General features: G+C 52.3%; 4 protein-coding genes across 8 annotated transcripts; all 4 read right to left on the reverse strand.

Moving 5' to 3' along the window:
• Positions 1 to 6,771: 6,771 nt before the first annotated feature.
• Positions 6,772 to 7,506, reverse strand: LOC120689355 (translation initiation factor IF-2-like). The gene has a single exon (XM_039971642.1). The coding sequence runs from the start codon at positions 7,504 to 7,506 to the stop codon at positions 6,772 to 6,774; it is 735 nt and encodes a 244-aa protein (XP_039827576.1).
• A 1,096-nt stretch (positions 7,507 to 8,602) lies between these two features.
• Positions 8,603 to 10,911, reverse strand: LOC120687195. Of its 4 annotated transcripts, none has more exons than XM_039969186.1 (5): positions 10,578 to 10,911; positions 9,780 to 9,835; positions 9,291 to 9,384; positions 9,205 to 9,249; positions 8,603 to 9,124 (listed from the first exon to the last, which is right to left on the reverse strand). In XM_039969186.1, the coding sequence occupies exons 1-5, from the start codon at positions 10,876 to 10,878 to the stop codon at positions 9,114 to 9,116; spliced, it is 507 nt and encodes a 168-aa protein (XP_039825120.1). In that variant the 5' UTR covers positions 10,879 to 10,911; the 3' UTR covers positions 8,603 to 9,113. The 4 variants fall into 4 exon arrangements, 3 of the variants coding, with proteins under 3 accessions (XP_039825120.1, XP_039825119.1, XP_039825118.1); XM_039969185.1 differs by having other exon boundaries at positions 9,291 to 9,402; XM_039969184.1 differs by having other exon boundaries at positions 9,205 to 9,384.
• A 7,091-nt stretch (positions 10,912 to 18,002) lies between these two features.
• Positions 18,003 to 19,470, reverse strand: LOC120689575 (nonsense-mediated mRNA decay protein 2-like). Its single transcript, XM_039971879.1, has 3 exons — positions 19,062 to 19,470; positions 18,904 to 18,984; positions 18,003 to 18,481 (listed from the first exon to the last, which is right to left on the reverse strand). Exons 1-3 carry the CDS (start codon positions 19,263 to 19,265, stop codon positions 18,248 to 18,250), a joined length of 519 nt encoding a protein of 172 aa, XP_039827813.1. The 5' UTR covers positions 19,266 to 19,470; the 3' UTR covers positions 18,003 to 18,247.
• Positions 19,471 to 25,333: 5,863 nt separating this feature from the next.
• On the reverse strand, positions 25,334 to 27,191 carry LOC120689576 (strigolactone esterase D14). Of its 2 annotated transcripts, XR_005681320.1 has the most exons (3): positions 26,427 to 27,175; positions 25,584 to 26,325; positions 25,334 to 25,529 (listed from the first exon to the last, which is right to left on the reverse strand). XR_005681320.1 is itself a non-coding variant. In XM_039971880.1 (2 exons), the coding sequence occupies exons 1-2, from the start codon at positions 26,897 to 26,899 to the stop codon at positions 25,893 to 25,895; spliced, it is 906 nt and encodes a 301-aa protein (XP_039827814.1). In that variant the 5' UTR covers positions 26,900 to 27,191; the 3' UTR covers positions 25,713 to 25,892. The 2 variants fall into 2 exon arrangements, 1 of the variants encoding a protein (XP_039827814.1); XM_039971880.1 differs by lacking the exon at positions 25,334 to 25,529 and having other exon boundaries at positions 25,713 to 26,325; positions 26,427 to 27,191.
• Positions 27,192 to 27,855: the final 664 nt, after the last annotated feature.

The raw sequence follows: 27,855 nt of genomic DNA on the forward strand, positions 1-27,855 counted from the left end.
ATTAACATACTGTTCATACATCATGGCGTCGCAGGCAGCGGGGATCTCTCTCCTGGAATCCCTTGCCTGCTCCTGGTGTCCCTCGTTCATCATGTCCAGGCGCCGTCTTGTCGGGACGATGCCAGACGTAGCTAGTGGCGTCGCCTGCCACGTAGCTGAACGGCTGAGTAGGGAGCGGCGTAGGCGGCATGATGGAAAAGTGCCGTGTCGTCGTATCCATTTAATGTTGCAGACGGGCTCTGCGCGGGCGCGGCACAGGCGGCCGCACTGTGCACCTTGGTAATACGCGGTGCACAGTGAGGCCTGACAAAGGCTGTCCCGCGTGCCGCGGCGATAGAGCACGCCTCAACCATCCGCATTAAATGCGGTGGGTGGGCGTGTCTCCTTGCGGAGGACTCGCGCACGAGCCCGCGCCCGTGCCTCCGGGACACATGGCGGCTCCGGACCCCCATACGGTAAGGGGCATCGCTTCGTGTTAGTTGCTACAGATTATTTTACTAAGTGGACCGAAGCAGTTCCTTTGAAGAATATGATACATAAGGAGGTAATTGAGTTTATTACTGAGCATATTATTCATAGATTTGGCATTCCACAAACTTTGACAACGGATCAAAGTCCTTCATTTATATCAAAAGAGGTGCGTGCCTTTGCCGAATTTTATAAGATTTAAGTTGTTCAATTCATCTCCATACTATGCTCAGGCCAATGGGCAGGCCGAGTCTACTAATAAGATTTTGATCAAACTTATCTAAAAAAAGATAGAAGAAAATCCTAAGAGGTGGCATGAAGTGTTATCCGAAGCATTGTGGGCTAATCGTATATCTAGACATGGTTCTACTAAAGTTACTCCTTTTGAGATTGTGTATGGTCAAGAGGCCGTTTTACCCGTTGAGGTAAATCTGGGCGCATATAGGTTGGCAAAGCAAAATGATCTCTCCGCTGTTGATTACCATGATTTGATGATGGATAATATTGATGAGGTGACCGACAAGCGTTTGAAGGCTTTGAAGGAGATTGAGAAAGACAAGCTTTGGGTGGCCAGGGCTTACAACAAAAAGGTAAGGCTTAAATCTTTTCAGGTTGGGAATCTGGTTTGGAAGATAATTTTACCTCTTGGGATGAAAAGCAACAAGATTGGCAAATGGTCGCCAAGTTGGGAGGGTCCATACAAGATTACCAAAGTTATCTCCAGAAATTCGTATATGGTGGAGACGGTGCAAAGTGAACGTCTACCCAGGGCTATCAATGGGAGATACTTGAAGAAATTCTATCCTAGCGTATGGCAAAGTGCGTGAAGACCAAGACGGTCGGTATTGGATATCGTCCTTAGTTATGCTCTGTGTAAAACATGTACATCAGGATAGTTCTTGCTTTTTGGCTTGTGAAACTCACCAAAAAGCAGGGGGCATATGTTGACAGCCAATTCTGGCAGTTCAGAGGCCGACCGGTCAGACCGGTCTGGTCTGTACAGTCCGAGTAGAATTAGGGTTTTTTGTAAAGAGTCCTCATGTAATCCTACTCGTGAAGGGGTACGTCTTCCCCGGCCTATAAATATAAAGGCTAAGGCCGATTGAGGTTATTCCCAATCGAATCAATACAAAAAATCGCATTACTTTTATCTCTCAAACCCTAGCCTTTTCCAACCATAGATTGCTTTCTTCCTTCGTCCCAGCGGCGTTTGAAGACGTTCTGAGTGGTCTGCCGACCTCAGAGCAACCCTACGATCACGAGCTCCGACGGGGTCCCTCCCGAGCTCGCTTTTCTAGGTCTTCGTGAGTTCCCTGTCTGCACCGGTCAGACCGGTCGGCGAAACCGGTCAGACCGGTCCGCCCAGGGTTTTCGCGGTGTTGATCGTTTTGACGATCGTCGCGCGTTCTAGCGCATTCGAGTGTGTTGGCATGATTTTGTGTCAACACAGAGCTGCAGTATCCACCGGTGAGAAGCAATTCTTCTACCGGGTTGCGCTTAATGATGCTGACGGAGTGCTGACTCCTACGTCTGGTGGCCACCATCGCTGCATCGCCGTGCTCGGGGTGCCTGCGACGGCACGGCCATGGCTACGATGCAGAATTCAGAATTTGCCAATTTGGTAACGAGTCAGGACTCAAGGAGACCTGTGATCAAAACTTGAATTGAGTCGAGTCCCGCCACGATCGAAAATGGCAACGAGGTTGCGCATCAAGCGACGCATCATGTAGGTCGTCATACGTTCCATATGGCTTTCAATTTCCCTCACGCTGCGGCTCGATGCCCCCGGTGTGCTCTTGCTACCCTGCTAACCGGCAACAGCGGCAGCTACACTAGAACCTGATGCAGCCCATAGCTGCAGTATCCGCCTAATCCTGAGTTCCTGACGGAGTCCTGACTCCTGCGTCGTCTGGTGGAGATGCTGCATCACCGCGCTCGGGTTGCTAGCGACCGCGCTGCTGGTTGGACTGTGGCGACGATGCAGAATTCAGACGGGTCAGGATTGAACCTGTGATCAACTTGAGTCGAGTCCCACCGCGATCGAAAATGGCAATGAGGCTGCACATCAAGCGTGCTGGGTGATGAACTGCTGACTGGGGGTCTTGCTGAGAAAGAAACAGAGGAGAGATGGGCCCAGGAGCCAGGTTGGACCAAAAGAAAACGAGACATGTACCACATGAGGCCGGAATGGGCTCAAAACATGAATTTTGTTGGGGAAATTTGTTTGTGGGACACTGCCAAAGAGTGGATTTGTACCAAACACACTCCACTCTTTGAAATTGTGCACAGCACATTCCATTCCTTGATTTTTGTCTCCAACACACCGCACCACATAAAAAGTTGTCGGTACCCTACAACTGGGGTACCCACTCCTACTGTGCCAAGACTCGCGTAGTTATCCGTAACTACGCCCTAAGGAGCTGAGCAGCCGGACTCCTGGGTTCCGACTCCATCTCACCGGACCAACGGTCCCGCACCCGCTTCCCGTTTGGGGACGGGTCCGGTGTCACCACGTGTCCCAGAGGTGGAAATGCTCAGCACCTGTGGCCGCGGACCCGGACCCCCGCAGGCGGGTCCGGGACCTCCACGTGCCATCCGGACTCCCGCAGGCAGGTCCGGGACCTCCACGTGCCTACCCGGACCCCCGTGAGCTCTCGGCTCAGCAAGCTGCTCGGGTGGGGTCCGGAGCCGCCACGTGTCACGCAGACGCGGGCGCGGGCGCCAGCCTTCCGCTGGAAGCTCCCTCACCCACCCGCATTAAGTGCGAGTGGTTGAGGCGGGATCTGCTGCCTCTGGGCACGGGGCAGCTTTTGTCAGTCCACACTGTGGATCGCCAGATACCGAGACAAGCATTAAAGACTCAGCGCTGCGCGCATGAGCGACGAGTCATGATGACCAGCTACTGACTGAAGCAACAGTGCACGCTGCTACAGTGGACTGAGTCAGTAGTTCGGCGCTTCATCGTGACCTCGACGCGCGACTGCAAAGGCTAGACTCTACTCTGACAGGACAACTCAAGACCATCCCTGGTCAGAAGCTACGCACAGAAGCCGACGACAAGATCTCCGGATCTGAGCCATTGAAGGCCAAAGTGTAGTTTATAATACATCGCCGGGTCCACATGTCGGGGCCCCGCTCAGTGTACGTGCTCCCCTTGGACATATAAAAGGGAGAGCACGCCCGCTAGAACACAGGAGGTTCACACAAGCTCCACAATCCGGACAGGCTGAAACTCTCGCACCTTCTCACTCTCGTGGGAAGGCAATACAACACACAGTGGACGTAGGGTATTACGCTCCGGCGGCTCGAACCACTCTAAATCCCGTTATGTTCATCGAGTTCTTGAGGAAGATTGATCTAAGACTAGCTAACCCCCGAGTACACACCCTCTGGGCTAGGGCGGGTGCCTTCCGCCACCCGGCTGTGGTTTGCAGCACCACGACATTTGGCGCGCCAGGTAGGGGCGCTAGCTGGTCGCATTTCATCATCTTCTTCGTCCCCATGGTTCGCGTGGACGACGTGGAGATGACGGAGGGGGTGGCGTCCTCCACGCCACATGCCTCTCGCGTTCCTGCTCCAGGGGCAACTGTGCCTGTGGAGCAGCCACCGTTGGCGGCGGCGCGCGCCGCCCGCCGGCAAGAGTCAGGGCACCCGTCAAGGGCCCCCTCACAAGCTGCGAGCGGCGGAGCGACAAATCCCAGCTCACAGCATACCTCACTCATGAGAGGAAGCCCGCTCCGGCGGAAAGCCGACTCCGGTCGCACCAAGCCCGCTCCGGCGGACTGCCGACTCCGGTCGCACCAAGCCCGCTCCGGCGGAAAGCCGACTCCGGTCGCACCAAGCCGCTCCGGCGGAAAGCCGACTCCGGTCGCACCAAGCCCGCTCCGGCGGAAAGCCGGCTCTAGTGGCTCTCTCCGGCGGAAAGCCGACTCCGGTCGTACCCCCGACTCTACATCTCTGTAAGTCCTACTCTTAGAGGCCCAGCAGGGAATAAAATCTTTTCCTTTGTAACTATGTAGTACTTCCGTGTGGTCCAGTCCGGTGAGCCTCCCCCGTGGAGGGGTCCGGACCTCTGCGAACCAGGTTCAGGGAAGCGTATTCACCATCCGGGGAGGTCCGGAGCCGTGTAGCCGCTTAGCCTGGTTCCGTACCCTAAGCCTGCATGCTCTACCTCCCTAGGGTGAGTACCGTAGTACCTAAGACTGGGGGCCCGGAGGTCCGGACAGCTCCGGCCTCATAAACCCGTGTTCTGGCTTACATCGCACATCTCATGTACATCTAGTTATAAAGGAAAAGTTTATTCTCAGTTCGCCTCTAAGGATGTTACATTCCAATTTCGATCTACGCATTCTGTTTGCGCTAACCCCCACGTGGCTTCTTACTCTTGTGCGGTGATTGTGGTCCGAATTGAGTTGGCTAGTTAGTGACTTAGCTCGAGACCCCTCATGGAAGAGAGGGGTTCGGACCCCTGGGAACCTGCAGGTTCAGGGAAGCGCACTCATTCTCCGGGGAGGTCCGGAGCCGTGTAGCCGCTTAGTCTGGTTCCGTACCCTAAGCCTGCACGCACCACCTCCTGTGAATGAGTGCCGTAGTACCTAGGACTGGGAACCTGGAGGTCCGGACTTTCTCTTAACCTAAAGGCCGGCCCCTTGAGCTTCGTTCACTGAACCTAGCTATCCATCTCAAAGGATTACAGCCAACAGGATTTGGGACCCGTGGGCACGCTACTAAGCATCTACCTTGAGTCATGTGCAGGTCCAAACGTGATGATGCAGCAGGTGACCCAAGGGATGGACGATGCAGGGCAAGACCCTTGCGGCGCGCACCGCTGGGTGCCAGAAGCAGCCAAGTTGCTCACAGTAGTGGCCCCACCTGCGGGTTCGTTGCCTCTCCCGAGGCGGGCCCGGGGGCCACTGTCGGTACCCTACAACTGGGGTACCCACTCCTACTGTGCCAAGACTCGCGTAGTTATCCGTAACTACGCCCTAAGGAGCTGAGCAGCCGGACTCCTGGGTTCCGACTCCATCTCACCGGACCAACGGTCCCGCACCCGCTTCCCGTTTGGGGACGGGTCCGGTGTCACCACGTGTCCCAGAGGTGGAAATGCTCAGCACCTGTGGCCGCGGACCCGGACCCCCGCAGGCGGGTCCGGGACCTCCACGTGCCATCCGGACTCCCGCAGGCAGGTCCGGGACCTCCACGTGCCTACCCGGACCCCCGTGAGCTCTCGGCTCAGCAAGCTGCTCGGGTGGGGTCCGGAGCCGCCACGTGTCACGCAGACGTGGGCGCGGGCGCCAGCCTTCCGCTGGAAGCTCCCTCACCCACCCGCATTAAGTGCGAGTGGTTGAGGCGGGATCTGCTGCCTCTGGGCACGGGGCAGCTTTTGTCAGTCCACACTGTGGATCGCCAGATACCGAGACAAGCATTAAAGACTCAGCGCTGCGCGCATGAGCGACGAGTCATGATGACCAGCTACTGACTGAAGCAACAGTGCACGCTGCTACAGTGGACTAAGTCAGTAGTTCGGCGCTTCATCGTGACCTCGACGCGCGACTGCAAAGGCTAGACTCTACTCTGACAGGACAACTCAAGACCATCCCTGGTCAGAAGCTACGCACAGAAGCCGACGACAAGATCTCCGGATCTGAGCCATTGAAGGCCAAAGTGTAGTTTATAATACATCGCCGGGTCCACATGTCGGGGCCCCGCTCAGTGTACGTGCTCCCCTTGGACATATAAAAGGGAGAGCACGCCCGCTAGAACACAGGAGGTTCACACAAGCTCCACAATCCGGACAGACTGAAACTCTCGCACCTTCTCACTCTCGTGGGAAGGCAATACAACACACAGTGGACGTAGGGTATTACGCTCCGGCGGCCCGAACCACTCTAAATCCCGTTGTGTTCATCGAGTTCTTGAGGAAGATTGATCTAAGACTAGCTAACCCCCGAGTACACACCCTCTGGGCTAGGGCGGGTGCCTTCCGCCACCCGGCTGTGGTTTGCAGCACCACGACAAAAGTCTTCTTTGCCCTTGCAAAAACCGGGCCCACCCGTCAGCTCTCTCCCTCTCCCCCCTTCCTTTTCCCCTCTACAAGCCGCGCCCGCGCCGTCCTCGTCACCCACTCTCCCTCCTCTGCGGCGCCTCCCCCCTTCCGCGCGGGGCCATGGCGGCCACCTTGCCGCGCCGCGGACCTCGAGCCGTGGCGGCGCACGCGAGGAGCAGCCGCGGACCGCGAGCTTCGGCGGCGTGCACGGAGCGGCCGCAGACCGTGAGCTCTGGCGGCTTGGGGAGGTGGCCGTCTCAGCTCTTCTCTGCTCCGGCATTCGGCGCCCCTCCTCCTCCCTCCTCCTCCCACGCCCGCGCCGTCCATGGCGAGGCGGACTTGGCGCCCTCCCTCCTCCCGAGCTGCCGTGCCGCCCCCGCTCCCTCCGCCGGAGAGGGCGGGGAGGCAGCGAGGCGGGCCACCGTGCCGCCCCCTCTCCCTCCGCCGCCCCTCGTCCCTCCACCTCCTATCCCGGCGGCCGTGGCACCGGCGTCTGCGCAGGCGTGGGCGGCACGCAGTGTGGACGGAGCAGACGGGCGGGCGTGGGCAGCGTGCGGGCTCGCCGCCGCGGCGGCGCCCCTGCTTCGGCTGGAGCTCGTCTCGCCGCGGCTGCTCCAGCTCGTCGCGGCGGCGACAGCACCCCTTCTCCCCTCTCCCTCGGGGCGGGACGGCGCAAGCTCGAGCAGGGGCGGCGGCGGTGGAGGCCCGCGGCGGGGCGGCCTTCGCGCGGCCTGGCGTGCGGATCGAGCTCGGGCCCATAGCCATGGCACCGGCGGGTTCCCCGTGGAGCTCCCTCCGTTGGCGAGCAGGGGCAGCCGCGGTGGCGTGGCGAGCAGGGGCGGCCGTGGTGGCGCGGCGAGCGGGGCGGACGCAGCGAGGCGGCCACGGCGTGGCGGGGCAGACGCACCGCGGCGAGGCAGCCGCATCGTGGCGGGGCAGCCGCGGCCGGGCGGACGCAGCAAGGACGGGGCAAGCACGGAGGGGAACGCCATGGCGCTGCGGGGAGGAAGAGGGGAGAGGGAGAGAGCTGACGGGTGGGTCCGGTTTTTGCAAGGGCAAAGAAGACTTTTTATGTGGTGTGGTGTGTTGGAGACAAAAATCAAGGAATTGAGTGTGATGTGCACAATTTCAAAGAGTGCAGTGTGCTTGGTACAAATCCACTTTTTGGCAGTGTCCCACACACAAATTTCCCATTTTGTTGGACTCGGCCCATAAAAGTGTTATGGTTTGGTTGGAGTATGTTTCAACATTTATTATTTCGCAAAAAAAAAAGATTCAACATTTATTTCCTGAAATATGAACTTTGGTTGGATTGGATTTTTCTGAAACTTGCTCCAAAATCTCTATGAAATTTACTCACGCATATACTACCCTATAAAGTACATCTTCATCGTTCGACGAGCAGTTGACAGATCTTGAAGCTGACAAAGGCAATGTACCACACGCCTCATTGTGATCAGATATTTTTTAAGCAACTATTGTGATCAGATAAACTATAGTGTCACCTACAATGAAAATAAGAACTAGCTAAACTTAAGCACTCGTGCTAGACCAGAGATTAAATTGTAGGTTGATAGGTTCCACCACAGTGAAGTGGACGACCGAGATACGCCAATTTGCAGATGCAGAGATATTTTGCCTTGTGGTAAACTGGAAAATTTCTCAAAATGATTATTACCGATAGATGAAGGAACACAGCTCCGAGGCACACGCCGGGGGTGAAGTTACTAACCAATTAACTAGTGAATGACGCGCGCTATCGCGCGCGCTCATACATCTAACGTATCAATGCTGTTGTTAAAGATTTGCTGGCATGGTACTGCCTTGTTTTGACTGTTTTTATATTTCTCTGAGCTTAATGATATTGTATGATAATGAACTGGGAGAGAAAAATATATGCAGAGGACCTAGGCCGGCCAATTTTTAAAAGCAAACCCAACAGGTCTTATACTATGGGCCGTTAAAAGGATGGCCACTGCGCGCGTTCAAACGGGTTTTGTATTGGTTTTTTTTCAACTTTTCTTGCTAATGTTAGCTGCAGGAAGTTGTGTAAACGAGGTTAAGTTGGAAATTCAAAGCTAGTAACAATGAGATGAAGACGTGATTAGGCATTCCAATAGACAGCAGCATATTTATGTTCTGCATTACAAATGCATTGTCCATACTCCATAGCATTACAGATGTGTAGGGCACAATCATGAAGGTTGAACGAACATAATGCTAAGCTGTTTGATACATAAGCAATGTACTAAGATGCTCCGTTACTAATCCTGATCTATAGAGCATGGTTACTGTTGGTATTGGATGCTTCACAAAATAGGTTCAATTGTATACCATCCCAGCTCAATTCCATTGAGAAAATAGATCACTGATGGTGTCATAAGGTCCACAAGAGGAAAGGTTTTGATCCGGATTTGCATTGTGTCCTTTGTGCTTGGTATGAGACTCCAAAATAGAAGAATCCAAACAAACATCCCTGATGCAATTGTGATGCTCAAGATATTATAAATAGAAGGAAAATAGAAGTGTGTACGAACCTGATGCGATGTGCACCCATATCGGTGCAGCTTGACAGCCTCTTGTCTTTTGTTTCTAGCGTTCAGACAAGATCTGCCAGGGAAAAGAGACAAAGAAGTCAAAATAAGAGGCTGGTAGCGTCAGGTTCTGATGTACAGTGTGTAGTTTCTAACCATAGTAGCGCGGCAGGCTTTTTTGGATCTGCATGCATTCACATGATAGCAGGGTAGTAACAAGGAGCTGCTATGTTTTAATTTATATAGAGGTGTAGTTTGGCTACCTGCGCTGGCAGCTAGCATGTTTGGTTGATGGGGGGGTTGGAAATTATAGTCATTTACTAATAGTCCATTGTTCTGAAAGGTAAAAAGTAACTGAAGATGGATTTAGAAAGTTTCAATATATATATTGAGTAGGTTAGAATAAAAGTGTGCACAAACAGTAGGTATCTGAATAGGATTGTAAGCCAAAAAAACTCATAAAAATTCAGGCAAACAGCATATTAAAGAATGGAATGCAGCTGTTTTTCCTAAGTGTTCTTTCGGTAACCTAATTCTTAAACTTTCATTGACTAATTCGAGACCATGTTACTGTTTTCAATCTTGTTGGCCAGAAAACTAACCTAAATCATTCTGGTGAGCATCTCACTTTAAAAGACTTTCAGAACTAATTTTCAATAAAATTCAGTTGAGCTCAGGTGCTTTCTCTCAGAGACAATTTATAAATATTAAGATTGTCAAGGAGTGCATACATGTTGCTTGGTTTGTCCACTGCTTGCAATGGATGCATGCTTGACTTTGCGTAGACCTGCAAATATAATCAATTGGTGAACCTTACTTACTATTCTCTAAAGCTTAAGAGAAACAGAGGAAACTTAATGGCACGAGTCAGGGCCGGTGAATTTGCTTATATATAGTTAAACTATCATTGTATTGCTAGGTATGGTATGCAATTAGCGTTCCTACGGAGCGACCTCCAAATTGGCGTTGATGTGTAAGAACATAGCTGTTGTTGCACCATAACATATGGTTCCTCGTGAACTCTATTAGAATTCAGAAGCAAATTTAGCAAATGTAACGGCCAAAAAAAAACCCATCTTATGCCAGAAGTAAAAGAAAGATGCCCCTTCTGCTTCCTTCAAAAATAGAAGTAAACGAAACGAAAAAGAAAAGGAGGTCATAGGTTTGTTACTGGAAATGATATCTGTAAAAGAAGAATAGGCAAAAGTTACCCAGTCAAGGGGAATTTGTCTTGCAAAAATCGAAATGCAAAGACAAACGGATCTAGATAACACTGAGTAGTACGCAGATCATTCAAACATCTATTCTTATCTTTAATCTATACATTTATTGGTGGATGGGGAAAAACACCAGCAAGGAGCTTGGGAATCAAATGCAGGGTGTTAATTTCAATAGGTAACCCAAAATGTGAAAAATCGAAAACGCAAATGTAAACAATTCCTTGCAGAGCGAATCGAGATTTAGGGTGGAGCTAGAAAATTAATTTGGACGATGCCATACTACTGCAGATTAATGCTCAGTTGCTTTACCTCTGCTCTGTTCCCCTGAGTGTGCGGTGGCGGAGATGCCAAGCTCAAGGCGGACCGTTAGCCGCGGCGGCGTAGGAGGCGATGCGAGGGCAGGTGACCCGCGGGGTTGCGCGGCGTTCCAGCTCCGCGGGCGACGCAGCAGCGCGGGGTCGGGGCGTCGGGCAGGTCGTTGTGGCCGGGGTCGCCGACGACGAGCAGGTCCCAGACGGCGACGTCTGATGGAAAGGTGATGGGAGAAGGCGCGGTCGGCTTCGTAGCGGAGCCAGTATGCGCGCTCGCAGCCTGGAGCCGGCGGCGGCATCTGCGCGTCCGCATCCTTTAGGGCCGGCTCGGCGGTGTCCGCGCGCCTGCGGCCGGTGCGGCGGCGGCTGCGCCCCGCGAGCCAGTGGCCGGGCCAGGGGCCGCGCCATTCCGGTGGCCGAGGCCGCGCCGCGGCGTACCGGGGACCGCGTCCGCACCGGCCGCTGAGACGGCAACAGCGGGCTGCTATGCCCGCAAGCCTGCGGCCAGAGCGGCGGCGCAGGCCGGGATCGATCCGCGCGCTGCCTGCCGGTGGAGGCCGTGCTTCGGCTTCGAGACGGCGGCGGCGGCGGCTGCGCCGCGGCCAAGGCGGCGCTAGGCCTGTGGCCACGCCGCGCGCCAACGTCTAGCGGCCGGTGACCATGACGGGCCGGGGGACTGCCTGCGCCGCCAACTGGGGGCCAAGCCGCGCTGCACCGCATTGGCGGTCTTCTCGACGGCGGCGATTCGGCTCATGGGTGGAGGAAAGGACGAGCAACGCGGCGAGGCCGGAGAGGAGGAGCAAGCACTGCTGAGGAAAACCATGATGCTTGAGAGGAGATATTTTCCCGTGAGCAATCCATTTTTGACGCGGGGTAGAAACAAGAGCTCGGAGCTGTGCGGAACGCGTGCGGCGTGTGAACGCTAGGAATCACGTTGTGTTGCACAAACACTACTGCATTTGAACACTTTGAAACTTGAGCCAGTCAACCATGGATACATCAACTGTGCAGCATGGAGGAGAGATGAGAAAACTCTGGAGTTTGAGATATTTTTTGCAACAGTAAGAGAGGTGGGAGGAGCATGTACCGTTGATTTTCGATCGGACGGTTGAAATATTTTGAGACGACGTGGATGGCCTAGTTGTCCGTCGTGGGAACGAACTTTCATCTATAGAAATTCGATTATTCTTTTCTGGTACTAGGGAATTCTTCCACAAACAATGATGTTATTTATTATTTTTCCAAAAATGACACACATCTTCTTTTCCTTCCATAAAACAATAATGTCAATTAATATCCTTTCAAAACCATCAATAATATACATCTTTCTTTTCCTTCCATAAATAATGATGTCAATTATTATCCTTCTAAAAAATAGTGTGAATTATAGGTTAATGTATGTGCAAAGGAAAGTATGTGTATACTAAAATAAAGTAATACATTAATACACATCTTTCTTTTCCTTCCATAAATAATGATGTCAATTTGTCGGTGCCCTGACACGGCGGTCCGGACCCAACCAGTGATGATGCTCTGAGGGGCCCGTCACGGGGTGACCGTAAAGTCCGGGGTCCCTCTGGAGTTTCTCCGCAACGAGCAGGAGGAGGAAGCTGTCTGGAAGGCGCAGATCGAGGCCGGCTCTCAGATTCTGGGCCACCTCGACTGCACCTTGGAGCTCCATAGAATGACGGATTTCCATATCAGCCAGGTAGGTGGCTCTCTCCCCGGAATCGTTAGTATTTGGCCTTGATTTTGTTCGTTTCATTCACGCTCTTCCACTTGCAGCGTCTGAGGGACATCTCGCGCAGAAAGAGTGACTAGCTGAACCGGCTGTACTCCCAAATGCGCTGGCTTGGGCAGCACAATGCCGACTTGGTGCTGAAGAACATCGACGCCAACACCAAGATGACAGATCTGGGGGCGCGTCAGCAGGCTCAGAGGAAGAGTTGGCGCGAACCGCCGACGAGCGCGACATCCAGAGGGCCGCAGCGGAGCAGAAGGCTCAGGAAGCTGAGGCGCAGACCGCCGAGCTGTAGCGTGTTAGGACGGTGCTCGAGCAGAAGGAGGCCGAGCTGCAGCACAAGGAGGCCGAACTCCAAGGCAAGGAGGCCGAGCTCCAACGCGAGAAGGCGACCGTCGCCACGCTCTCTGGGACCCTCGAGGAAAAGGACAAAGCCCTCGAGGAAAAGGAGGTGGTCATCCGGAACGCGGAGGTCGCCCTCAAGGAGAAGGAGGACTCCTTGTCCTTGCTCGAAGGGGTCATCCGAGTCCAGCAGGAGGAAGCGCAGAAGAATATCGCGGGTGAGTGCTCAAGATTTCGTTGTTGTTGGATCCTAGTTTATCGCAGCTTATCTTGGTTCCTTTGACCAGAGCTGAGGCAGAGAGTGGCGGACGAGACTGCGGCGAAGGAGGCAGTCACCACCGTGCTCATGGCGGCGCAGGCTGAATATGCTGACCTGGAGCGGACCGCTGTGAGCGTGTGCCAGGAGCTCGTGGGGGAGGGCGCCGTGTCTGGTAGCTCGGTGATCAGCCGCCTGCGAGCGCTAGGTGGCCGGATCACCGAGCAAGCCAAGAGCACCTTCCACCTCAGTGTCCTGTGAGCCCTCGCCGTGGCCTCGACGCACTACATCATGGACCTCCAGAGAGTGTCGTCGGGGTACGTCGTCCCAACCGACGCCGATGCGGATCCTGCGTCAACCATCATGGATGCCGCCGCCGCCGAGGAGTTCGCCACCGTCCTGGCCGCGAAGCTGGAAGCCGACATCCCCCCCCCATAGCCGAATTCGATGCTGCAGAAGATCCGCAAGGAGGGGATGATAAACTGTAGGTAGTCTGGGCCTCGGAGCCCATGTAATGAGTTAGTACTTTATCGTAATAGTACTTGTAGATGTAAGAAATTGGTAATCGTAAATTGACAGTGTGGCCCATCAAGGCCTTATGCGTTCGAGCCCTCGTTTTCTTTACTCTTTTTCCGTGTTCTCGTATGCGACTTTGGTAAACTTCTGCGATGAATTTCGCGTTCATAAGCGACTTAAGCGTGAGGTGGTGAGGGGGGGGGGCGTATCCCGGAGGCGTAGGCGACCCCACGACTCGGCCGGCCTCGTACCGTAGTTGCTTATGCCTCGCGTCCGTTTTTCCCAAGTATATGAGAAACTTAGATACGAAAATTTTTCGAAAAAATGTTGGCAATTTTTTGGGGATGTTCGGGGGTTCCCCCCCGTAGTAGCCCCCGAGGGAGGCTTGGCTTTGCCTAGGGTAAAGCCAGGCGTACCTCATTGTTGGTGCGCCTCCGAGCCCCCGAGGGTCCGGAAAGTTCCCAAAAAAATAAACAAGTAGAGCATACTCCTTTATTGTTTCGGGAAATCGTAAATGCGAGTACAAACAATGCACAAATAGCTTGGAACTCTAAGGATAGAAGCGACGTAGCTGTTGTATGTTCCAAGCATTGGTGAGGACTTCGCCGTTTTTGTTTGCCAGCTTGTAGCCCCCGAGGGTAGCCTTCGACGGTGTAGCCCCCGAGGGTGGCCCTCGAGGGTACACGCGATGGAGAGGGGGACCTGTAGAAAGTCGGTGGCTCGTAGAGCCCATGTAGTCGGACTAGCAATTTACCTCGAACATGTTTCTATGCGAGAAGACAGATTAATGTAAACCGACAGTGTTGGCCGCTCGAGGCCTTGTGCGTTCATGCGCGCTGTTTTTGTTAATAACTTTTCGTGCTCTCGTATGTGACTTAGATAAATTTCTGCGAGGAATTTCGCCTTCATAAGCAACTTAGGCATAGGGTGGTGAGTGGATATGCCGTATCCCGGAGGCGTAGGCGGTCCCGCGGCTCGGCCGGCCCCGTACCGTAGTCTCTTACGCCTCGCATCCATTTTTCTAAGTATACGAGAATCTTAGATGCGAAATTTTTTTGAAAAATGGTGGCGATGCTTTGGGGACGTTCGGGGGTTCCCCCCTAGTAGTCCCCGAGGGAGGATTGGCTTTGCCGAGGGTAAAGCCGAGCATACCTCAGTGTTCGTGCGCATCCGAGCCCCCGAGGGTTCGGAAGGTTCCCAGAAAATAAATAAGTAAATTGTACTCCTTTATTATTCCGGGAAATATGGGTATAAACGGTGTACAAAAGGGTTTGGAATTTCAAGGATAGAAGTGACGTAGCTTAGCCTGAATGTTCCAAACGCTAGTTTTGGCCTTTTGGGCATGGTTCGTCGGAGTAGCTGCTCTGGGTGCAGCGGAGTTCGTCGGTGGCTCAACTGGTCGGTTCGTCGGTGAGTCCGTCGTGTCGTTTGCCGCGTCATTGCCCCGCTCCGCCAGCTCGACCATGGAGAACTTCCGGGCGAGATCGTAGTCCTCGCTGGAGTCGTCGGAGCAGGCGAAGCAGTAGTCTGCCGCAGCCTGGAACGCCAGGAGTGCTTCGCGATCGCGAACTCCGGAGAAGTCCGGGGCGACGCGTTCGCGCACGAAGACGTACCCCTCATCCGAGGAGTCGGGGTACGAGCTGTCAAGTGGTGGTGCCGCGAGGTCGTGGATCGAGATGAGGCGATAACCCGGTAGATCCTCGTGCTTACTCACGTTGGTGCTGACGGATGAAGTGTGGGTCGCAACGGGGGTGTGCGTCCCGGAGGGAAGGGGCGATGTCATGGTCGCGCCCTCCTCGGAAGGCACCGTCGCTGCAGTCGGTGGCGTTGAAGTGGTGACGTGCTCCGCCACGGCGCCGGGCTGCGACCCGCCAGCCTCGACCCATGTGGGGGAGGCAGGGCGAGCCGTTCCCGCAGTCGGTGATGGTGAGGTGACGACGTCCTCCGTCGCGGCGCCGGACTGCGACCCGCTTGACTCGACCCATGTGGGGGTGGCAAGGCGAGCCGCTCCGCGCCGCGCCATGCGCACTCGCCGCGCATGTTGGCGCGGGCGCCTCCCGCACCGGGACGCTGGTGTCGGCATGTCGGGGTTGGCTCCGGACGGGAGGATGTCCGTGTCGTGGCCGTCGCCGGTCGCGACGAAGTCGAGACTCCCGAACCAAATCACGTATCCCGCTGGAAGCGGATCCGAGGTGCCCATGGGGAATGGGTTGGATCTACTCACCATCCCTGGAGATCAAATGGGAACAAAAAGAGAAAATGTCACGCAGCGCGTCCCCTACCTGGCGCGCCAACTGTCGGTGCCCTGACCCGGCGGTCCGGACCCAACCAGTGATGATGCTGCGTGTTCCTCGTCTCAGATGTTGATGCAAGAGGCAATACAGTAACGCACAGTTTTATCCTGGTTCCGGTCATGGGGCCGTACGCCCAGCAAAGGGGTGTGCGAGAACACTGTACTATCTTGCACCGGGGGTGCTTGTAGTACGGGTTACAAGCGAGGCAAGAGATGGAGGGAAGCTCCCAAGTCTCCGCTAGAGGAGGAGTTGATCGAGGCGAGTGCCAATATCGGGGTTCAGAGGAGCGTATGTGCTCTGCTAGTAGTGCGAAGCATTGTGTTCTACTGAATGGGCCAACCCCCTTAAGGGAAAGCCCGCCTCCTCCTTTTATAGACACAAGGAGGGATGGTGTACATGCACAGGGGATCGTGGAAGTCGTCGTCTTCTCCCCGAATCGCGGGGGTGCAGTGGTCGAGCACTGTGGGAAGTACACTGTGGGGCATGGCGCCGGGCGTGGCAGTCATCCTTGGTCTTGCAGGGATCGCGCCGGCGTCCTGGCGGCTCCAGCGGGCGGCGTGGTCGTTGCTGTGGGTGGTACCGTCCTCCAGGCGTGGCGTGGCGGTGTTCCGAAGGCCCTGCAGGCTAGGGTGTTGTCCTGGTCAAGGCCGGAGCCGCTTCCTAGGGTCGTGCCCATGTCGTTCGAGGGCTCCGCGGAAGGAAAAGTACGAAGGAGGTATGGGGAGTTGGCAGTATAGTGGCTGGAGCAGTGCCGAGCACGTCTTGCACTGCGTCGCAGGTTCCCACAGCGTCGCCGCAGCGTCCGGAATGGCGGAGCAGTGACCGGAGTTGGCGGACAAGACTCTGGTCACCGCCACTGTGGGGAATGGCGGCCTGACGCCGTCTGACCCGGGCGCTGTGGAGGAGTGGTTGGCATTAATGCTTCTGTACGGCGGGTGGGTGAGTGGAAGGACTGTCTGTCGATGGGTGGCTTTGCCCAGCGGTAGAAGAGCATGCCCCAACAACTCGCACTTAATACGGGTGGGTGAGGGAGCTTTCAGCGGAAGGCTTGTGCCCGCGTCCGCGTGACACGTGGCGGTTCCGGACCCCTCCCGAGCAGCTAGCTGAGCCGAGAGCTCACGGGGGTCCGGATAGGCATGTGGAGGTCCCGGACCCATCTGCGGGGGTCCGGGTCCGTGGCCATAGGTGCTGAGCATTTCCACCTCTGGGACTCGTGGTGACACCGGACCCGTCCCCGAGCGGGAAGCGGGTCCGGGACCGTTGGTCCGGTGAGATGGAGTCAGACCCCAGGGGTCCGGCTGCTCAACTCCTTAGGGCGTAGACGATCCGCTTTCTTCGAGGGCAGGCTCACTTCCCTCGAGCGAGGTGGAAACGATCCGCCTTCTCAAGGGCAGGCTCGCTACCCTCGAGCGAGGCGGAAGCGCAGGGCGCGGTCGAGGGCTTCGGCGGGGATCCCTCGAGCGAGGCGGAGATCACCCCGCAGGTTCGAGGGGTGCGGACGGGCCGCATTGAGTACGTGGGCCGTGTGCTGGGCTTCTTTGAGTCCTTTCCTTTCTTCCAGCTTGGAAGGAGGCTGTAGGGCTTCGTGGGCCCGGTTGCCCAGCATGTGTTTGCACTACACCAAACTGGAATTACCTTGGCGGCCAAAAACCGCCAAGGAATATACCAAAACCGCCAAGGAAATCATCCTTGGCGGCTAGCCGCCAAGCAAAATGCGCCACGAATAGAGGGCCAAGGAAACATGATTTACTTGGCGGCTAGCCGCCAAGGTTATTTTTCTTGGCGGTTTGGCCGCCAGGCTAGAAGGACTAACGGCAAAATCTTCGCTGCACCAAGGAAATATTGCAACCGCCAAGGATATAATTTCCATGGCGGTTGCCGACCGCCAAATAAATTACATTCCTTGGCGGGCTAAAGCCGCTAAGTAAATCAGTTTTCTTGGCTGCCAAGCACCGCCAAGTAAATTTATTTCCTTGACTGTCGGTAACCGCAAGGTAATTTCTTTTCCTTGGCGACCAGCAGCAGCCAAGGATTAAGGATTACTTGGCGTTCCAGCCGCCATGTTAAGTCTATTTGCTTGGCTGCTTTCCACCACCATGGTAATTCTATTTGCTTGGCCGCTTTTTATGGCTAAGTTAATTCAGTTATATTGGCCAAGTAAATGTTTGAAAGAACCAGAAAAATAAAAATAATGGACTGGCAGGCAGAATTCAATATAGATCCGAATTGGATTATATGATCGTTGAAGCAATATATAAATCATACATCCATTTGTTCATCACAAGTCCATATGCATAGCTAAAGGCAAACATGTCTGCCATATGCATGCATCATGCCTACATATAATCTGTGGCAAATATTGTATCATGCCTACATGTCACATCACATGCACAAAATACATTAGCAAAAGATCTGGCTAGCATATGCAGTATCTACCAAAATAAGCCAACAGTCAACACCACATCCTCCAGTCAGTAGGGGTTGCTTGCTTTAGTTGAGGTCACAGTCATGGTCACTGATCATGAATAGCCTTCGACAGCTCTCTCATCATCAGCATCTCCTTCGATGGGTCGCTCGCCATCAACGTCATCTTCTAGGTAAGGATTGGCTTCATCATTTCCTTCAAAGGAGGCATCATCATCGACGTCGTCGTCGTCGTCATCGTCGGCATCGCTTTCATTGTAAGTGTCATCATCGTCGCTTTCATCGCGCCTATCAACTGAGTGAGAGCCTCCATGTGATGAGCCAACAGCCTGTAAATCAGTAAATTTTCAGTTGTATGATAATGTAGGAACTGAGAACCAACATATAATCTGAGTAAATAAACAGTTTCAAGTTGTTGTATGATCATGTAAGAACTAAGAACCAACATATAATCTGAGTAAAAAACAAAATTTGATGCCATCTGCAGCTACATGCTTAATTCCCAGCCAAACAAGAGGCTGCAACTAAATTATACAGCAACTGAGAGGAATTAACCATGTCAAACTGATGGTGGCTACCTTACCATGGAATTAAATCTAAGACTGCCATTTCTAATCAACAGGAAGCCACCTGTTCACTGCTGCAACTCATATTGGCATTCTGCCACCAAACAGTATTAATTTTCTAGATGAGATGTTCTCCATATGCAAAACATGAATGGTACAGATAATCATTCAGTTCAATTTGTAACCTGTTGACGACGTGCATCAATATTTTCTAGATGGGACAGCAGCTCTGCAGGCGGTTCTTTTCCAAAATCAGCATACATTGCCTGCAATTGAAAAGTATATAAATAAAAATGCATGTATAGGACACATTATTTGCTACAAGCAGTTGCAGAATTAGTACCATGATCAGTGCACGATTAACACCATTTTCATCATGGAGTATCTGATTAGTCTGTTTCAGCTGCTCATTTTCTTTGATCACCCTTTCATAATCATCAGAATTGACTGGCTTAAAAGGAACAGACAATCGATGAACTAGAATAGTTTCCTTGTCCACAGCACCATCGCCAATTGGAACACGCCCATGCTTCATACCACGTCCCATGGTGTACAGTGCCTTTCCATCCAGTTCATGTGAGTTCTCATCTGAAGCTAGTTCTTTGTAGTCATCCTATGCGAAACACAATCAAACAAGCATCGTATGATCGAACTACAATATTTGTATGCAAATCTTGAAGTACCAGAATGCAAGATAATTTTCTAAGAAACGTACTGATCATGAAATGATGGTCTATACATTGGAGATAAACTAATATTCGAATTTGCAATCAAGCTAATCTCAACTGTGAATAAAACTAGTTCTAGGATATCATAACTGATTCATCATATAGAAGGCAAAGAGCAAATCTCAAAACCTGACTACTACACCTCCAAGGTTTCAGTTATGGGTTAAAAAGATTGTAAAGATGAGAAAATCATAGGGATATGGATTAATCTAAACATTCTGATACAGGTTCAGTGCAACTGAGCAAATGACATTATGTAATTTTCTAATTGAAATTTTTTTGCCCTGAACTTCAATCACAACTGACAAGGATCATGAACCCCTAAACCATTTGTAGTTAGACCTCAAAGTAACTAGGTGCTGATACATGATTGTTGGGATCTTACCAGCCACATAGTAGTAGATGAATAATCTTGCAATCTGTCACTTGGGCAAAGCTTGGTTGAACTGCAAAGGAAAGGAATGAAAAGGGGAAATGTTACTTTGAGATCTCGGATACAGTACAGACCTCATGGATCAAAGAAACAACTCGATTAAAGAGGGGAAAGGATGGGATTTCAGTCAAGGCCGAAAATAGAACACATGAATCAAAGAAACAACTCGATTAAAGAGGGGAAAGGACGGAATTTCAGTCAAGGTCGAAAATAGAACACATCTTACTTGCAGGAAATCCTACTCGTTCCTAGATTGGATTGCAGCAAAGGGATGGACGGGAATTGGATGGATGGACAGGAACTGGTGGAGGCGGCATGGACAGTGGGGTGCGGTGCAGATTCCCCTCACCACGACGCTGGAGGTCCCACCTTCCTGCGCCTCCTCACCATTGGAGTTGAAGTCCAGATGCGGTGGCTGTGAGTTTGCGGGCTAGGGTGGACGACCTGAGGAGGAGATGCCGTGGCTGTGGTCTGTGGATTTGGGGCCTAGGGTTAATGACCTGAGGAGGAGATGGAGGTGGATTTGGGATCGACGAGCAAGACAGCAAGGAGGAGTGCGGGTCTGGCAGCGCAACGAAAGAAGGGGTGGGGCGTGTGAAAGGGGGGGCAGCGGCGGTGGGGGTTCTGACTTAGGGTTTCGTCGCGCGCACGCTGAGTAGAGGGGCGCGGGAACGGCCAATTTGGGATTACGCTCCGCGCGCGTTGCCCAAAATAGTGTGTGTCACTTATTTTTTTAATAAAAATTATCACATTTAATTTATAATTAGTATTGTTGCTCAAAAAAATAATGTGGAGAGATATTAGCATAGTTGGTTTATTTAATTTAATAGTTCTAGTCCAAAACATTATATACACCTCATATATATATAACAACCTTAGATATGATCGCTAAACATCATCAAATTCTTATTTGTGAAAATTGCATTAGTCATGTATGGTTTTATAAAAAAAACATGTGCCTGCTTGATGTGGGTATGGTGATGATTTCAATAAAACTTTGCGAGTATACCTCATTGGCGCTTTTGTATTGCAATGGTGGCCATGCATGACCTTCCATTGATCCAATGCTCTTATTCCCATCAATTACATATATGGATGTGTTATGGCATAAATATCTAATGTGTTATTGCATAAATATCAAATGTGTTATGGCATATTAAGTGAGGCGCTCCCTTCCACATCTTCTATTATTTGGAGTTGATCGTCCGATATTGCAAGCATTTGCTGATTAGTGCTAGGTAGTATATGCCGCTTGGTCGGCAAATTAAATACCAGCCAACATTATATTTCCATGATTGCATATATATATATATATATATATATATATATATATATATATATTAATATGAGGACTAAAACAACTCTTATTTGTATTTCTTTCATGGTTACAAGACATGTGTACTCATTTAGGATGAGATGTGCGAAATCAACATGTACACGCCATCAAGAATTTTATCCATCTCATGTCAATTTAAAAAATAATTGCAGAACTAGGTGTGTTTTGTTTTGACAACACTAAATATGATCTTAATTATTGCAATATAATGTGCCACAATCAAAGGATATATGTGTTACAATGGGCACTTTCCTTAGCGGTTTGATCAAACAGCCAAGGAAAAGCACAATTTCCATGGCGGTTTGAACGAAAAGGCCAAGGAAATGAGAACTTTTCTTGGCATTTCGATGAAACAGCCAAGGAAAAGCACAATTTCCTTGGCGGTTTGACGTAAAGGCCAAGGAAATGAGAACTTTCCTTGGCGTAATTTGTAAACCACCAAGGCAATTACAAATTTTCTTGTCTGCCTACAAAATCCGTCATGAAATTATATTTTCTTGGCTGTTAACAAGCACCGCCAAGGTAACACTATATTCCTTGGCGGTTCAATCTTGGCCGCCAAGAAAATCTCTGGCTGCCAAGGTAATTCGATTTTGATGTAGTGTTGTGTTTTTAGGGTGATTTTAGTTCCCTGATTAGGGTACCCTTAATCATGGTATCCGACACAATTATTATCCTTTCAAAAGAAAAAATGACATGAATTATGGGTCAATGAATATGCAAATGAAAGTATGTGTGTGCTAAAGGAAAGTAATATGTGGGTATAGGAAATTGCTGGTGTAAAAAGTAATAGGATTTTGGTGGAAAATATTGACGAAATCAATATCCCCCTCCCTTTCATCAAATCTTTTGGCCTGACAAGTGGGACATCCGTGAGGGGTACGGTGGGCCTAACTTTGGTGAGAAAAGGTTTCAAAGATGGGAGAGTAGAGAACATGATGAAAAAACCATGATGTCACAAATATAGAGGATATTCATGAGCCTATCATGCCGCTTTTATTTTTATTTTTATTTTTCTAAACATGAACCTAACTAATCTAGAAATTCTGTCATCATTTTTACTAGTTTGTTATATAGTAGATAAGTTGATATTGGATTTATAAACAGCTAAAGAACATCTGCCATCTTTTAAGTACAACATAATAGACATATTAGTATTGGCAGATTTAATTACGATTTTAATTACTATTAATTTGTTGTCTTATTTCAAGAAGAGGGTGTCGAAGATTCTACCCACTCTATAAATATCAAGGGGCGATTGGAACACCAGTCTTGGTGGCCACATCCTGAAAAAATTTTGTAAGAGAAATTTTGGAGAGAGAAATTTTTTTAACAAAAAATTTTGGAGACCAAAAAAAATTTCAAGCAAAAAAAAGAGAGTAGAAAAAATTCAAGAATTTTTTTGTATCATTAAAAAATATTCATCCGAAAAAATCAAAGGAATTCAAAAAAAAATGTTGAAAAATTTTTGCAAAAAAAAACTGGAACTGCGCCTCCCGCCGACCCACCGCCGGCGCCGGGGGCGCTCCGCCGGCCCTGCCGCGCCTCCGGCCGCCGGACCCGCCGCGCCTCCCGCTTTCGGCCGCCGGCCCCGCCGCGCCTCCGGCTGCCAGCCCCGCCGCGCCTCCAGCCTCCCGCCGCCCCGCCCGGGGGGCGCCGCCCGAGCGCCGCCGAGCGCGCCCCCCACGGGAGGAGGAGTGGCCGAGATCGACCGAAGGAGGGCCGAGATCTGCCGGAGGAGGGGGGGCGAAATCTGCTCGGTTCGCCGGAGGAGGGCAGTGGCGGCGGGGGCTCGAGATTTGCTCGGAGGAGAGGGGGTCGAGCGAGATCTGCTCGGAAGGGGGAGAGGGAAATGGAAAGTGAAGGAAGAAGGGAGATCTGGACTCTCTGTGACCCGGGGGAGGAAGACGGACGGGTCGACCGTGAGTTGTGAAACTCACGGTCAACCGCATATTCAGCATTGCGGCACCATCCGGTACTAAGAGGACATTTTTTTCCGGGTGTTTCTACCCGGTATTAAATTTTTTGGGTGTTATTTAGTATCGGGCGAAGCTACCGGTTCTAAATGATTATCTCTCGACGTCAGTGATTTCTTTTAGTGCCGGCTGGTGATTTCAGTCGGTACTATTTAGCTCTCAGAGCACTATGCATACCGCCCGGTACAAAATAAGCGCTTTTAGTACCGGACAAAAGTACACACAGTACTAACATGTAGGGATGAATGTGCTGTACAAGACCAATCGGCAATCGGCGCATGCATCAACAAACATTACCTTGTACAAAAACTACTTCTCTTGATGTCACTGTGGTAACAAATGTGGGTGCCACTGTCGTGCGTCGGCCGTTCGATGCTCTTGCCGCGGCAGCACACGTGCAGAGTTCAGACAGGGAGCTCCTTCCCGGCCGCCTGCCGTACGTAGCGTGCCCTCAGGCCGAGCTAACCTCCGTAGAAACGTCCAAGGTGCGAAAGCCGCTGCTGTTTATATGTGGCGACCCGACGTCTCGGCCTGTCTGTCACAAGTGACAACAGGGCCCAGGCCGGCGCGCAGCCTTTCCTACCTGCCGCTGGTAGCTCACCGTCCGTGTCCGTCCCCGTCGTGCCCTGGAGCGCAGGGGCCCCGTCTACCCTAGCTCAGCTCCCCGTCGCGCCACCAGTGCACCACCGTCTTTTCGCCGAGCGCCAGCAGCCGCCGCTGTAGCGCGACGGCGACAGGCGGCAGGGGACACCGGACACGTCGTCGGCCGGGCCGGGTACCTCGCTCTCCCCCTCCCCGGGCCCGGGGCAGGGGCACCAGCAGCAGCACCAGCAGGGGTCAGTGGATAAGGCCGGGCCCCATCTTATCGCGCCGCGGATTCCTTCAATCCCCGAGCCGGGGCCCCGCGCGGCCGGCCCGGCGATCGGGAACCTGATCGCTCGGTGATCGCCCGTCTCCCTCCGCAGCAAATCGCCAAATCCCTCGCGCCTCCAATCCAACGCACGGGAACGGAATCCTCCCCGCCAGCCTCCTCCTTTCCCCGCGCTCTGTCCCGTTGCGTCGCGCCGGCTCCGGCGGCGGACGACGACGGCGCCGTCCGCAGCGTCCAACCGTCCAAGGGCCTCGTTTTCGCGGTCACGTGGGCGCGGCGCCGGCCGGACAAGAGTCTCGAGCTGGTCTCGGCGTCTCCGTCGCCGCGCCGACGATTCTCCCATCTCCGCTGCAGTGGAGGTGGGACAAGATGGCGTCGCTCGTCTCGTTCGCAACCGAAGTTTAGACAAGCCGAACTGAGGAGTTTGGTGGTGATGGCGGCTTCACCGAGGGAGACCGAGATTAGACAAGCCTGAGTGCCTAACTGGCCCTTAGTTACAAAGTTCAAAATTTCAAAAAAAAATTCCGACACCTACATGGAGACTTAAATCTAGACGAAATAAAAAATACATTGCACAGTTTACCTCTAAATCGCGAGACGAATCTAATGAACATAATTATGCCGTAATTAGATGCTAAATTGCTACAGCAGCAGCCTCTAATGATGAATTAATTAGTCTCATTAGATTCGTCTCGCGATTTACAGACGAGTTCTGTAATTTATTTTATGATTAGTCTATATTTAATACTTTAAATATAAAAAAAATATCATTTCAAAAACTTTACCACCTGCAACTTAACAAGACCTGAATAATATGCATGTTGATCGCCGCAAGAGCTAAGATTATTATTCTTTTTTTCCCCATGGATGGATGGATGGTTAGTAGTGGGACATGGTCGGCCTAGCTAAGCTAACAACGCCACCCCAACCTACCGTATCTAAAGCTAAGCATCACGGAGATCAGCACGTTAGCTCAGGTGAGGCCCACACACCCACTGTGACACGCACTGACGCACATATGTCCAGACGCAAAACATCATGCATGCATGAACCTAAGACAGCAGTAGGCAGCAGCACAACTTGGTGTACATTGTACAGTTAGGTATTTAACTTTATAAAAAAGATAAAGAAATGCATATAGTTGGGAAAAAAATAAAGGCATGTAAATCAGCTACAGTTCTTATGTTCTAGTAAAAGCCATTTTCGATTTATTTAAGTATATTAGGATACGGTTATGGTCAGCTTCATTACCAGCGATGAACATGAATGCGTGACGATAAGATGGGCCATGCATGCCGTGGGCAGACATCCGCCACACCTTTCCTTTTATATATATAAAAAAAATCTCGCCACTTTCATCTTCAGGACTTATCCACAACCCAGTTATTATGCAAGTGACATGATGATTCCAACCAATCGATACCATTATCCGCTTAATCAGGTCAGTAGATCCCAATCTCATAGCAGTAAACTAGCAGCAGTAATAAAAAGGTAAAGGAAATTACAGCCTACGCATTGCCGATGGGACAAGGCTTAAAAAGCTGGAAGGAACTCGTGCACCGTCTCGAGTACCCGCCACGTGGCGCCAGAAGGCCCGCTTATCTGTCCCTCGGTACAGGTGCAGTGGCGGTGCAGGAGAAGAAGGCAAGATGCGGAGTACCAGTACGACTGCTCCAGTAAAAAGTTAAAAAAAAATTCGGGCACCAGAACAAGTTCTACTACAGACTACAGTCATGGCACACACACAGCAGCAGCGGCGCGGGTCGCGCCATTTTTGATTCTTGGCAAAGGGTAAAAATCGAGGCGGTAAAAATACCGATCGCCGCGTCGCTAGAACCGGGCGAGCGCGCGGCGGAGCACCTGGGCGAGGAGGCCGGGGGCGCTGAGGTGCGGGAGGTGGCCCTCGGTCTGGAGGAACTCGACGGTGGTGCGGCCGCCGAGGTGGGCCTTGAGGTAGGCGGCGACGGAGGCCGGGACGGAGACGTCGCGGGTGGTCTGCACCACCACGCAGGGGGCGCGCACCATGCCCAGCACGCCGCGGAGGTCCGTGTTGAACACCGTGCGGCAGACGTGGAGGGAGATGTCCGGGCGCATGTTGAAGAGGGTGCGGCTGAACTCCTGCACCGCCGCCGGCACGTCCGCGCCCACCGCCAGCGGCGCGTACCCCGTCGCCCACGCCGAGTAGTTGGCCGCCATGGCGTCGAACACCTGCTGGATCTCCGGCAGCTCGAACCCGCCGTGGTAGTCGTTGTCGTTCAGGAACCTGCCCCCCGGATCAGACAAGGATCGCCTCGAAACTCCAAAGGCTGATTGAAATCGAATTCGATCGAGTGGGGGCTGATTCCGATCGGTGTATATATGTACCTGGGCGAGGCGCCGATGAGGATGAGCTTGGCGAAGAGCTCGGGGCGGCGGATGGAGGCGAGGATGCCGATCATGGCGGAGACGGAGTGGCCGACGAAGGCGCAGGGCGGGATGCGGAGCGCGTCGAGGATGGCGAGCAGGTCGTCGACGTACGAGTCGAGCGTGTCGTAGCGGCGGAAGTCGAAGTGCTCCGGGTTCACGCTGCCGGCGCAGACGAGGTCGTAGAGCACCACGCGGTGGTCGCGGGTGAGGTAGGGGAGCACGCGGCTCCACGCCGACTGGTCCGTCCCGAAGCCGTGGGACAGCACCACCACGCGCTCGCCGCTGCCCACCAACCGCACGTTGAGGATCTGCAGCAGCTTGGCCCCGCTCGGCGCGCCGCCGCCGACCATCTTGGCGTCGGAGCCGGACGCCGGCGCCGCCGAGGTGCCGCTGCCGCTGGAGGGGCTGGGCGGTTGCGTGGACCGAAGCATGAGACCAGGATGGGTGGATTGGGAAGCAGAGGAGCCCCCGGGTCTTATATAGCAGCAGGAGCAGAGGCCATGGGGATTGGGGGCGCACACCTCTCTTGCTCTCTCTCTCTCTCTCTACACACACACAAGCTATCGGCTTTCCTTGCTCCTTTTGATCTCCGGCTCGGCTCTCCCTCTCCGCTTTATTCCTCCATCTCTCTCTTTCCTCTCCTCTGCTCGGTTTTGTGCGGGAAGGGAGTTTGCGGATGTGGATGACGAGACAAGTTTTGGTTTGTGCCAGGGAGGAGGAGAGGAGCTTTCTTTTGTTTGTCTGGATGCCCAATTATCCAGGCCACAGCAGCAGGCACTGTAGTGCAAACACCGAACGCTAGAAAGGAGAGGGACCAATAATTTCTGTGATTTTCCCTTCACACAACCTGGCTTCGGGTGTGTTTAGTTCACTTTACATTTTATGTTTTTGCATTTTTATAAAGGAATTTTTAATATTTGAAATATTAAATATAGACTAATTACAAAACTAATTACAGATCTCGTCTGTAAACTACGAGACGAATCTAATGAGCCTAACGAGAGGAGAGACGAATCTAATGAGCCTAACGAGAGGATCATTAGAGCATGTTTATTGTAGCAATTACTGTAGTAATTTAGTGTCTAATCACGTCTTAATTAGGGTCATTAGATTCGTCTCGCGATTTACAGTCCATTTTTGTAATGCGATTTATTTTTCGACTATATTTAGTACACCATACAAGTGATTTATAAAAATTTTGTGTTTTAGGTGTAAAGATCTAAACACGGCCTTCGTGCAGTGAGCGAGCAAACCCTGTACCTGACAAATACCAACTCACTCTTCTACCCAAGTGTCTCCAAAGCTCCTGTGCAGATCGGGCCGGAATCGGGCAGCAGGGTATGGTGTGAACTGTCTGAATAGGGGCTCCGGCACTCCGGCCATGGGA

Source organism: Panicum virgatum, chromosome 9N, assembly GCF_016808335.1.
Source record: "Panicum virgatum strain AP13 chromosome 9N, P.virgatum_v5, whole genome shotgun sequence".
Taxonomy (NCBI): domain Eukaryota; kingdom Viridiplantae; phylum Streptophyta; class Magnoliopsida; order Poales; family Poaceae; genus Panicum; species Panicum virgatum.

Excerpts from the sequence above, each read along its gene's own strand:
- LOC120689355 (XM_039971642.1), bottom strand. The coding sequence starts at position 7,506 with ATGGCGTTCCCCTCCGTGCTTGCCCCGTCCTTGCTGCGTCCGCCCGGC.
- LOC120687195 (XM_039969184.1), bottom strand. The coding sequence starts at position 10,878 with ATGCCGCCGCCGGCTCCAGGCTGCGAGCGCGCATACTGGCTCCGCTAC. Across the intron at positions 9,836-10,577 it reads CTCAGGGGAACAGAGCAGAG|GTCTACGCAAAGTCAAGCAT; the intron begins GTAAAGCAACTG and ends TTATATTTGCAG. Across the intron at positions 9,385-9,779 it reads GTGGACAAACCAAGCAACAT|AACAATGGACTATTAGTAAA; the intron begins GTATGCACTCCT and ends TTTACCTTTCAG.
- LOC120689575 (XM_039971879.1), bottom strand. The coding sequence starts at position 19,265 with ATGGGACGTGGTATGAAGCATGGGCGTGTTCCAATTGGCGATGGTGCT. Across the intron at positions 18,985-19,061 it reads TTAATCGTGCACTGATCATG|GCAATGTATGCTGATTTTGG; the intron begins GTACTAATTCTG and ends TTTCAATTGCAG. Across the intron at positions 18,482-18,903 it reads TTGATGCACGTCGTCAACAG|GCTGTTGGCTCATCACATGG; the intron begins GTTACAAATTGA and ends ACTGATTTACAG.
- LOC120689576 (XM_039971880.1), bottom strand. The coding sequence starts at position 26,899 with ATGCTTCGGTCCACGCAACCGCCCAGCCCCTCCAGCGGCAGCGGCACC. Across the intron at positions 26,326-26,426 it reads CTCATCGGCGCCTCGCCCAG|GTTCCTGAACGACAACGACT; the intron begins GTACATATATAC and ends TCCGGGGGGCAG.